Source organism: Scylla paramamosain, chromosome 45 (assembly GCF_035594125.1).
Source record: "Scylla paramamosain isolate STU-SP2022 chromosome 45, ASM3559412v1, whole genome shotgun sequence".
Taxonomy (NCBI): Eukaryota; Metazoa; Arthropoda; class Malacostraca; order Decapoda; family Portunidae; genus Scylla; species Scylla paramamosain.
In genome coordinates this window covers 10,993,593-11,006,536 of record NC_087195.1, presented here as the reverse complement: position 1 = coordinate 11,006,536, position 12,944 = coordinate 10,993,593, and the positions used below count along the sequence as shown (strand labels likewise).

General features: G+C 40.8%; 1 protein-coding gene across 4 annotated transcripts in view; it reads right to left on the bottom strand.

The window, feature by feature from the left end:
• LOC135094240 (uncharacterized) overlaps positions 1–12,944 on the bottom strand; it is a 184,412-nt gene that overhangs the window by 61,592 nt on the left and 109,876 nt on the right. For all 4 annotated transcript variants that reach the window (XR_010263675.1, XR_010263676.1, XM_063994165.1 and 1 more), the window contains one exon: positions 12,350–12,434. Coding sequence is in view for 2 of the 4 variants with exons in the window: in XM_063994165.1 (XP_063850235.1) it covers positions 12,350–12,434 (85 nt within the window). In the remaining 2 variants the exon portion in view is untranslated. The remainder of the gene's footprint in view (positions 1–12,349; positions 12,435–12,944) is intronic.

Here is a 12,944-nt window from a genome sequence, read left to right as displayed (position 1 = left end):
GATCTAAAATTAAAATCATGAGAAATGAAGTGTGCTGTGACAGTGACAAAGCCTTTTGTTTGCCTGCATGTCCAGATGTCTGTGGTCAATGCAATCAATGTCTAGCTTTTTCAAGTTCTTTACGGACTTTCTGTACTTCTTGTTCATAAAGAAATGGTAAATGTGTTCTCGTCAACACTCTGCGACTGACTAGGCATCTCATGGCAAGGATTTAGGCCATGAACGAAACTTTGAAATCCTTTTATCTTCAGCTATAGATAGTGGCTGAAGATCTTGAACAATCGTTTTCATTAAAAGGTTATCAAGTTCCTTCTTCTTAGCAGAGTAATTTTTGTAGAACAGAGTCCAGTCAATCGTTTGATATAAAGTAGGCTGCACCGTGGCTGATGATGTTCCTGCTGGTCTCTGACTCCCAGCCATATCTGGCACAGACTCTTCCCGCATCTCCGCGTATTCTAATGGATGTTTCGTGGGGAAATGCTTAATCATACTTTAAATATTTCCATCATACTTAAGTGTGTCCTTGCACACTAAGCACACAGTAGCGTCAGGCATTATTTAGTCCATGTAGGTCCAGACTGGAGCTTTCCTGGCTCGTTTTGAGGCCATGTCTGGTGTCGCACTGTTACAGTACAATGGTAAATGGCTATTTCTGCGAGACACACTCGTCTTTCCTCCTATTTCTTAAAAACTGTATGAATATTTTTGGAACGCCCTTATACTTTTTCTATGACACGAAAAGTTACTCTTCTATAAGGAAAAATTTTGCAATTTAAATTAATACATAAACATGGTCCAGTGCGTCACATCTTCCTTCTCTGAAGCAGTGGTGCCGTTTTCCCGTAGCTGGTAGTGACGTAAAATTTCCGCCGTTTTCTATTGAAGTGAAAACTGAAGTGAGCGGGATCAAGTACGACACGTAGCCAGACACTTCTGTAAATTGACTATGTATGCAGAAACATTTTGTATAATTACATAAAATGAATTGTTTCAGCCTTCCTTGCATTTCAGAAATTTCAAAACATACACTGTGGCATATTTACCTTGGCAGTTGCAGTCGGAATGATGTAGTGAACAACTAGCTGTCATCTAACTAACTGTCTTCAACCTTCGTGTCCGCCACGATGTAGCTTCTGTTGCGGTCTTTTATCGCTCTTTTCACTCTGCTCTTAGGAATGAGCTAACTGCATGTCTCTCCCTCGCCTTGCAGCAGAATGCTCACTTGTGTGGAATGAACGGTTAGCAGTTACTCTTTAAACGCGTTTCCGGCCACAGTTTTCGATAATATTTTCTACTGAGTTTCATTACCTTAATTTTCTTCATCACTGCCTTCTAAGCCTGATGCAAAAAAGAGATGAAGATAATGATGTAGTCCGTCACTGTGTGATTAATTGTCATCATCATTTTGTTCGTTTTCATCGCCATCATGTATGGACACATCATGGGTTTGCACGTAAGTGTTAGCATTATCATTTTCTTCATTTTCTTCAGAATCACTTTCTTCATGACTTACTTCGCTTTCACTGTCACTGGTGAGTACAACGTCGCTTTCCATATCATCACTTTCACTTGTTTCATTTTCTTCAGGAAAGTCACCTCAACCTAATGCATAACAAAGATAAGGATACTGAGCATTACTTGCTTCTGCCAATACTTGTGAATAATTTCCTTCATTACTTCCTTTATTTTCATCGTCACTAGCAAATAGATCCTCACCTTCATTATCCACATTTGCATTCTCATTGTATTCGATTTCTTCATCACTGTCTAATAAACGTAATGCCCAAAAAAGATGAGGATAATAATTGCCGTCGTCACTCATTTTTCTTTTTTTTTTTTTCCTTGGTCTTTTACAAAAACCGTAGATTTTTAAAAATTATATCATATGACAGACAGTTCAGCAGAAGACCTTTTTTTTTTTTCTTCAGGATACGTTCCCCAGCCCGTGCACAAACGTCTTCGCTAGATAAAGTAAGAAGAACTGCTAGAAATGTTAATCAACTCCCGCGATGAGGCCATAACATGAGCGCTGATACAACAAGTGTTAATTAATTCCCGTGATGAGGCAATGGTATCAGCGGTGATATAATGCTTATACGTGTCACCAGCCACATTAAAAACGTGTTGGCAAAGGCTTTTTCAGCACATTTCCCACAGCGTAACTACACTCTTGTTCTTCTTGTTTTTGCCCTAAGTAATTCATTTCATACCCCCTTTGTGTATTCATGGAATGTTATAGTGCAGGATCATCTGTTACCAGCACGAAAAAAAAAAAAAAAAAAAAAAGAGGTACGATATTTGTCGTTTGTCTCCGACTTCCGTTCCCACGCCTTATCTCTGATGACATCACTATCGCTTCTAGACATAGCGCATTTTCTACATATGGTACAGAGAGAGAGAGAGAGAGAGAGAGAGAGAGAGAGAGAGAGAGAGAGAGAGAGAGAGAGAGAGAGAAACCGCCACTTGTGCACTTTTAACTAAAGGTGTGATACAACGTCTCTGTCCATCTATCCATGTGATGCTGAGAGCTTGTAAGTCAACGACAATGTGTTTCCAATACTTCTGGTCTAAATGTAGAATAAAGTAGCAATTATACGCAGATTTAAGAAAAAAGGCATATGTAAAACAAAGTTTTGAGGAAATTTTGCCATATGGGAAAAAAACATTATATATATATATATATATATATATATATATATATATATATATATATATATATATATATATATATATATATATATATATATATATATATATATATATATATATATATATATTCATTATCAAAACGAAATAAATTAGTTTACCAAAAAAACATGATTAGTGTGTAGAAAGGTATAAGTACAGTAAATAAAGTGATTACCCGCCAACATGAACAATACTGCATGATTAGTGTGTACAAAGCTATATGTACAGTAAATAAAGTGATCACCCACCAACATGAACAATACTGCATGATCAGATTTAGTTGCAGACACACAATAACATTTCTAAACTAGATTCAAATGTTCTACAGTCACCTTGCTGAAGTGAAATTTCACTCAAAGCCATTAATGATTAACAGTATTCATATGGAGGCAACTTCTCTGTTTTCGCTTTATGATTAGTTTAGAGAATAGCCGTTCAACATCAGCATTGGAAGTTGGAAGCGACAGGACATTAAGCGCAAATGTAACAAAGGTCCGGTACTGGAGATTTCCCATGGCGTCTGTAAGTGTCATAAGATGAACATAGAGTAGGCAAATATCATACTTTGGTCTTTAAGATGGTCTGGGAATTTATAAAACTGAACAGTTCTCCACTCGTTATGAACAGCCTGTTTATCATACATATTGGTGATCCTTGGCAGTTCATCCATTAAGTCGCTGAGGGATGACATGTTTGCTCTGGCGGTGGGATCCATTACTTTCCTACGATGCAAATATCGTGTCAGCATCCATAACTTATTATTTAAGTCGTCTTTTCTTGATTTCATGACATAGTACAATAAGAAAAGTCCTACATCTTAACCTGATGTCAGTCATCATATCTACATTATTCACATATTCTGGTGCCTGAAACAACGAGTGTAATTTTGCCCCAAGGTAAATTTGATGAACAGGTTTGTGTAGGCTGCCGTTTGCTGGGTTGATATCATATAAGGGAACTTTACAAAGTAAATGCTCCTGACAAATGGAATGTACCAAAAACCGATACAGGCTAGACATTTTGTCATGAATCAAATGAAGTATTGGGCCTTTATTCTGGAACACTAAGTTAAAATTATTTACATGTGGCAAAATGTAATTCAAGAAATGTAGATAGCAGACTATCGCTTGATCCTCTAGTGCCTTCCTAATGTTTTCAACAGCCAGCAACCTACAATCATAAACCTTATTCTGAAAATACAACCTTGGGGCACTCCACTGCTCCAAAACCCTTGCCACAGCCTCATGTAATGATAACCACCTTGTTGCACTACCATGTAGTATTTTATGCGGATTTAAACTGCAGAAACCCTGGAATTCCCGAAACTCTGATTTCCTCTTTCCGCTATGTGCAAAATAATTATATATGTTTCGTGGCAATTCCTCGCATGCACGAGGCAAGGTTTTAGCTGCTTCACTAGCACACAAGTGGATGCTGTGGAAGACACATCTAAAGACAGTAATGCCAGGACGTTCTTCTCTCAGTCTGCTGGTGACGCTGTTGTAGTTACCCATCACATTTGATGCACCGTCTGATGCGAAACCAGTCAGATTGTCTAATGGGATATTATCAAGTAGCAGACACTGTTTTGTTATGTTAAACAAACCCTGACCAGTTGAACCGTTGGCATCATTATATACATCCACAAGGTCCAACATAGCAATTTTGATACCACTTTCTTCTTCATCAAAATATTTTGTCATAATTGCCAAAGATTTTGTTTCACTACAGTCTGTGCTTTCATCAACAATAATACTGAATTTACACTTCCTAAGTTTCTCAGCCAAACACTCATTGGAGAATTTACCTAACTTGTTTACAATATTTGTGCACTTCATTCTTTTCATGGACATTTCAGCAGCAATTTTTGAGTCTGGGAACATTCGTTTGTTTAAGTCTATGAGGTGATCACAAATGATGAACGGTAGATTGTGTTCCGCTAGGAATACTGACAAAAGTATTGTTGCGTAAGCAACACCACCTGTCACACCACCTGTCACAAGGGGAGGTGCATGTTAGTCGTGATCTTCAATGTGGAAGTTCTGTTGGTCATTTTGAGATGTGCCTGGTTGGGGAAACTGACCGTTGTTTCTTGGTATGGTCTGCCGCCTTTCTTCTAAGTTTGTATGCTGCCTTGATTTACAGTGACGCTTGAGGCAAGTAATTTCTGCTGTCAAATATTTGTGACACGCTCGACAGTACGCCCGTTTCTTGTCTCCTTCAACTCTCGCCAGCCATGCTTTGAACAAATCGTTTGACAACCACATTTCTTGGAAACTATGACGTGTAGCCATGGTGATAACTGTTGTAAAAATACTTTCAGTTACATCAAAGTACGTTTACTGGATAGCATACAAGATAAATACATTTCACATAAGTGTACGTTTGCATCCTCACTTCGTTTTCTATCTTGAAAGAAAGTAACAAACAAAATTAAGGGTAACTTAACAATACGTATTTGCAATGTCAGAAGAGTGAAACAACGACAATGTTAATATATTAGCTGTAATACAGAGTAACACTCACATGATATAAGATACAGTACGTGTTGGTAATAGATGTGGCACCTCAAAATGCTTCACGCTGCAGGAATTCCACGTAAACCCAAAGAAGTCTGGGTCTCTTCTGACAGTTTCAGCAGGCAAATATCACTGACAGCCTCTGGTTGTCTAACAGTGACAGATAATGCGTTAAGTCCGCAACCAAAACAAGGGTACAGATTGAATTGTTAAGTTTCATAACATTATTCTTAATACAATATTTGTTTCATTCATAAAATTGGCGAAAACAGCATTCCGGAAATATTTCCGCTGGTCACGTGACTTCCGTAGAGTGACGTGTCTGTACGTTTAGCAGACGAATTTCCGTCAAACAGCAGCACTACTCTGAAGACCTTTACTCAACTCAGGTCAGAATGAGCTTTCATATATATATATATATATATATATATATATATATATATATATATATATATATATATATATATATATATATATATATATATATATATATATATATATATATATATATATATATATATAATGTATATATATTTTTTTATGTAGGAAGGACACTGGCCAAGGGCAACAAAATCCAATAAAAAAAAATAATTGAAATGCCAGTCCCATAAAAGGGTGAAAATAGTGGTCAAAAATTCATGAGTAAGTGTCTTGAAACCTCCCTCTTGAAGGAATTCAAGTCATAGGGTGGAAATACAAAAGCAGGCAGGGAGTTCCAGAGTTTACCAGAGAAAGGGATGAATGATTGAGAGTACTGGTTAACTCTTGCGTTAGAGAGGTGGACAGAATTGGGGTGAGAGAAAGAAGAAAGTCTTGTGGAGCGAGGCCGCGGGAGGAGGGGAGGCATGCAGTTAGCAAGATCAGAAGAGCAGCTGGGATGAAAATAGCGGTAGAAGACAGCTAGAGATGCAACATTGCGGCGGTGAGAGAGAGGCTGAAGACAGTCAGTTATAGAGGAGTTGATGAGACGAGAAGCTTTTGATTCCACCCTGTCTAGAAGAGCAGTATGAGTGGAACCCCCCCCCCCAGACATGTGAAGCATACTCCATACATGGACGGATAAGGCCCTTGTACAGAGTTAGCAGCTGGGGTGTGAGAAAAACTAACAGAACACCTAACTTCATAGAAGCTGTTTTACCTAGAGATGAGATGTGAAGTTTCCAGTTCAGATTATAAGTAAAGGACAGACCGAGGATGTTCAGTGTTTTTTTTGTTTTTTTCTCTCTTTCTCTCTCCTCGGGCTTCTCATTGGAGGTTCGCTTCCCTCAAATTTTCCTCCGGCAGAAGTTTCCCTCCGAGGCTGGTGAAGTATGCGTTCTGAGTGACTTCCAGTTCTTTATTCAGTGGCGGGCTTCCTCATGACGGCACACCACGCCGAGCCTGCTGAGTGACTCTGACAACACCCTGTCCAGGAGCGATTCCTGCGTGGTAATGGTCTGCACATGAACTTTAAAAACACTCTAAATCATCACCTTCACTCGCCCTTAAACACACACACACACACACACACACATACACACACACACACACACACACACACACACACACACACACACACACACACATTTTTTTATACAATATTTTTATTTGAGTGTCTTCTTGGCGTGCAGGTGTGGACGTGGAGAGGTGATGAAGGAGGAGGAGGAGGAGAAGGGAGGAGAGCAATAACAACAACAACAACAACAACAACAACAAAGAAAATGACTACATTACTTACAAAATCCTGTCTTTACAAACTTACAAACCAGTACACTGCTTCTCCATCTTACCCTGTGTTCCTGTGGGTGTGTGCGCGTACCTAAGCGCGAAAAACAAAAACGTAGCACCCTCATTACAACATTAACCTTCACACGCCTCAACATCACCTAATCACCAACCCGTATGACCCTCGTGGACTGGAGGTGCTGGCGGCGGGTGAGTGTGGCCAGCAGTAGTATTTACCTTAGTCCTTGAGCGCCCTGCGGAGATGTCACGGACTCTCGGTTGTGGTTCCTGGAGGACAACCTACACTCCGTGGGGTTTGGGTACGAAGGGGTTGACCAGGGGAACGAAGAGGTGAGATCGCATGGTGGCGTGGGGATGTAAACACAGCGATGCGCACTGGCCAGGGATCATTCACGGCATTTAGAGCTTCCACATGCCGCAAAATTTATCGTCAACTTAATTTTCTTTCGTTTGCCTTCGATGTGTTCAGGTTTTCTTAGGTGTTTACTATGTCGTGTTTCAGAAAAAAACACTTTGGTTTAGTCAGGAAGCAACAGCCACACCTACGCTGGCAGCAGTGCCCACGTCCACGGTGCTCACAACAGAGTGGCTGGCGGCGGGAGTGTAAAGGGCAGTGGGGCAGCTGAATCTCTCCCAGCCGGTGCTTATTAATTATGAAGACTCAAGGTTATTCTGGAAAGAGAACACCTTGACGCGAGCTGCACCCATCCCCAGAGTACACAGCGAACCATTCATCTTGGTGTGTGAGGATGTGTGCTTAATTCTTCACCTTGTATGAGTGCGCCTTCAATGTTTTCATCCCCAGAATACACAGCCAGCTTTTGAAGGTAGCTTTGGAGGTTCTCAGAGGGCGCACGTGAGGATAAGCGCTCATTCCTTCACACAAGACAATGTACGAGTGCACCTCCTGGAAGTCAGTGATTTATGTAATATCTCAAGGCTTCAGAATATACGGACAGCGATTCACGTTAGCTTTTGAGGTTTTCAGAGAGGAATGGCACTTAACACTTCACAACAGACGAGACTTTCCGAAGGCCAGTGATTTATGTAGTGTTTCAAGGCTTCAGAACAGGCCGAAACCCATTCACGTAAGCTTTTCACGTTTACAGGAAGTATATGATATGATAAGCGCTCAGTCCTTCACATAAGACAGCTTATTAAGGCATCTCTAAAAAGCCAAAGATTCATGTAATGCTTCAAGGCTTCAGAAGGAACACTCGCTTCACAAAGGTATCGGTGCATACTCTATAATAAACATTTCGAGACCAGTGACGATACGTATTGGGAAAGGAGTGCTGAGATGCCAGCCTTCATGTATAGGTAGAGATGTATTTCGAGTCTCATTCCACACGTTTCGAATCACTATATAGAAGTACCCATACACTGATCCTTTCCATCTTGGCTGCGTAATCTGAATACAATACTACGGTCAATTTAAAAGTGTCGATCATGCCGTGCACCGATAGTCTTTGGAGCGAGTGTGTGTGTGTGTGTGTGTGTGTGTGTGTGATTTGTCCCCCATTCCTTTATACTACAATTTACGAGGAGGACATCAGGAAGCAGAACGCTCATGCAATATTTTGAGGTTTTTAGAAGGTACGATGCAATTCTCCTTACCATAATATTTTACAAACACTCCTGGAGAGACTGAGATTAAAAAGGATAAATTGATGAACGCGAATGATACTGTTGCTTCTTCTTCTCAGAAAGTACAAAGCGTGTTTTGATGTTTTTGTAATCCTGCTTCCTATAATACAGTTTATACTCCTGGAAAAAGAAATCATTAAAAAGATAATTTGATGGACGGGAATGTTACTGATGACTGACTGCACCCGAGTTTTAGATCCATAACTGTAAGATCCTGATAACGCCACTTCTAGGTCCCAGTTAACACACACACACACACACACACACACACACACCACATGTATAAGACAACGATGAGCTGCTGTGAATTAATAAAGAAATATTACTGTTAAAGGTAAAAATCAGGCTATTTGTCAGGTGTGCAATTTTACTGCAGCTCTCACTTTCGTGTTACCAACCCGTGATTTGAAACGGCCTGCGCTTCTACACGAGCTGTTTTCTAAGGCCGCACAGATGATCAGTTGGGCTCCCAAGGATGTTTTTCCTATCGATGGTACAGAATACTGGTTGAGCTATCATTAGAATTACGACAACTCTCTTGAAAACCTCAATAACTTCCACTAGGGCCTCATAGAAACTAATCAGGAAATGTTTGAATCAGGAAATGTTTGAAAATGTGATCCCTGTGTTGCTGCAAATGCTAAAATGCTACCAACTGTGTTTCGCATTAGTTAAGATCGAAGCTTCAAACCGACACTCCAAGTTTACGTTAGACTTTCCCGTTGAAGCAGTGACAGTTCTCTCCTACAGTCCACTCTGGTTACTTGCCAAGTGAAGCCTTAACTCTGACTGCTACAACTTTTTCTCAGCTTATTACAGTCTGGCATAAGTTTAGACACCGATTTTAAAAGACAAGACTCACATGTAAAAGATACCATTGAATATCTAGTAAGGCTTTCTAGTATCTGTAGCTTAATTTTTGATGAGTAAAACTTCCTAGTGAAAATAAATGTACAACTCCTACAGGTGTCAGAGGATTAAGACGATAAGGGCTTCCTGAATTGTACACTACAAGCCCTTTACATTTGAGAGCGTGTGGCAGGAACAAACTCATTCGGGCCTCACCGTCACGTCCTGAGTATCCTCGTATTAATTCACCTTTACGAAATTTCTCCACGTATTCATTAACAGGTAATTATCAGAAGAGGGTGTGCGCTACGTGGCCTTGAATTGGAAACAACGTCCAAGGTTTTGTTACGACATGTAATGGAAACGATACACGCCACATATAGAGATAGCTATAGATAAACAAATAGAAAGACAGATAGATAGAAAGACATAGGTAGACATAGATAGATAGGCTGATATAGATAGATAGATCTCGAGAAACAGATCAACAGATACGCAGAAAAAAAAAAGATAGATAAGCAGAATAATTATATAAAATAAATAGAAAGTGATAGAAAAATACTTACTAATATTCTCTTGACAAACACGTGAAAGCTTTAACATCACATCACCTTTTAAAACATGATAAATATTACATTCATAACCAAACACAATATACACTTCACCTCCATTAATCGGAGAGAGAGAGAGAGAGAGAGAGAGAGAGAGAGAGAGAGAGAGAGAGAGAGAGAGAGAGACCAAACTGGCAATGGTGTTGAAAGCAAATATGGGATACGGTAACCATGAAACAGTGAGCCGCGGCCCTCAGGACCAGCCATGACCCGTCCCTACACCACTCAGTAAATCGATAAGCCTCATTAAGACATCGAGGAGGAGGCGGAGTCAGTACCCGTCGTCCCCTTTCAATCGTCCTCTCCATTGTCAATTCCGAGATCCCTTATCTTGGAGTTTGTGAGACTCGGAAGTGTTTTATCCCCGTAATAAGAACGTAAGGGAAGGTGCAAGGGGTCGCTAACTGGTAAGTCAACACGTGGCGGTCTCTTATTTTCACCCTCCGTCACAAGAACGTAAGAGAAGTTGCAAGAAGCCAGTGAGCCAACACGTGGTAGTTCAGGTGTAATGCATGTGTCCACTCAAACTAGGTGCACATATACATCACCGTGCCAGCAGCCATTCATACCCACCGCTACCAGCAATAGTAGTTATGGTCACCTGACTTGTTGCATTCCCCCATAATGTGTATCCTGAACCGTAAGTCTTTTGATATGCTGACAAGTTCAAAAGAAGGGCTAGTCTACAAAATCAAGCCGTGTACCAAAGTAAGTCAGTATGTACTTGTAAATTTAAGTGAGAAATAAATAAATCTGATAACTGATTGATTCTTACTAGATCAGTGGACTTGGGATTGAAGGAAAACACTACGGAAAGAAATGCGGTGTGCTACTCGACTTCTGATCAAGACTATACCATTAGATAAAACCTTTCTTTTCCTTTATTCTGTAGCTAGTCTCCTCTAATACTACGGCTGTAAGTGTTGTATAGGTAAGGCAGGTGAATGGGATCAACCTAACTCTCTCCATGAAAGGCAACAGCAGAACGTTGGCGTAATGCGTACTCTTGTTTCATCTTGTGTCTCCTTTCATTATCATATTCCACTTATTTTAGGAAAAGTAATGTAGCTAAACAATCTCGTTAGGACTTAAACATATATTCCTACTCGAAATTAAGTAATATTAACTTGAATACTTGAATACCCATCATTCCCATTCATAAATCTGTCTAATCTTCTCTTATTTACTTTTTTTTAAATTGTTCTAACTAATAACCTCGTAGCAAAATGTATTCCAGCCTTACCATCCAATTTAAGAACCAATATCCTCCTATCTCATTTTCAAATCTAGCTTAATCAGAGTTGAACCCGTTACTTCTTATCCAGTCTGATATCTAGGCCAGTCATGTATGAAAAAAGTATTAATGCGATGGTACAGATTGATAAGGAAGTGTGAGCACAGTGCGGAGTGACAGGCTGAGAGGCGAGGTGGGCTTGATGAAGGAGAGGAACAGACGGTAGGGGGTGATGGACGTGTTGTAAATCGTGAGGAGCGGAGGGTGGCAGGTGAGTGGCAGGCAGTGGGTGGTGAGGGTGGTGAGGGACGGGCATGAGTGTGTGTGTGTGTGTGTGTGTGTGTGTGTGTGTGTGTGTGTTGAGACGTGGGGACAGAGACGTGAGCTGCGAGTGGCTTGGAGTATCTGTGAAAGAGAAGGTAGTGGTTGGTAATGAGATGCAATGATGTATGTTAGGGAGTTGTGAGTGAGGAGCAGGTGTTTGAATGGTAGAGGCGCTGCGGCTAAGAAGGAAGTGTTACGAGTGATGACTGGGAAGTGTGGCGGAGATGAGGTGGTTGTGCGTGATGCTTAGGTTCTTATATACAATTCCGTGAACATTGCATCAACAAGATTTCCCTTTAAGTAACTCTTCCCAAAAATACGAGTGACTACCGTGTTAAGTTACGATCTCATGATAAACTAGGCAAGGAAAGGTAAGATGAGGTGAAGTGAGGTAAGGTAAGGTAAGGTAAGGTAAGGTAAGGTAAACTAAGGCGAGGTTAGATTTAGGTCAGGTTAGATTAGGTTGCGTTAGATCAAGTTGGGTTAGGTTGACACATTAGGTGTTATTACATTAGGGGAACTTTATGATGTAGGGAATTATTTCAATTTACGTTTGCAGAGAGGAATCTTCATGTGTGGAATTTACTCAGAAGCAAGGTGGCTGTTAGAGAAGTGTTGAGTGGCGAGGAGGGGGTGGTGAGGAAAAATGGTGGATCATTATGAAGGAGAGAAGTGGTGCAGTGGTGGGTGAGTGGGGTGTGGGGTGGCAGTGGGGGCTGGGCGAGCAGGTGTTGCTTTCAGCGTGTACACACCGTTTTGGTCGTCTGGGAGAGGAAGGCCTTGCTAAGACGAGCACACTTGGAGGGCTGACCATCACGAGGCTGTCCGCGGCCGAGGCTGAGGGACAAAAAGGAAAAGAATGTTGGACAACTTACTCGTATTTCTCAGTATCTTTTTTTTTTCTCTCACTCTCTTACATTCCCCTTTGCATTTTTTCCAGGAAGAAGCAGCACTGCCAAACATGCACTCGCTTCTAATACTTTACCAGGCACTTTCTAAGTTTTCCTGGAGCAGAAAGTATCTTTTGTCACTGTGCCGAGAGGTATTCAGTGCTTTCCCTCCATTCATTCCACGCCCTCACCCTGGATTACATTTACTGCGGTACAAAGAAAGGATAGGAAAAGAAACAGATAGACAGATAGATAGATAGATAGATAGATGGATGGATGGATATACAAATAGATGATTCTTCTCTCTCTCTCTCTCTCTCTCTCTCTCTCTCTCTCTCTCTCTCTCTCTCTCTCTCTCTCTCTCTCTCTCTCTCTCTCTCTCTCTCTCAAGACCTACTTAACATATCACAAAGGACACAAGACAAACAGCCTCTGACTGTCGTTACAAGCGCAGTCA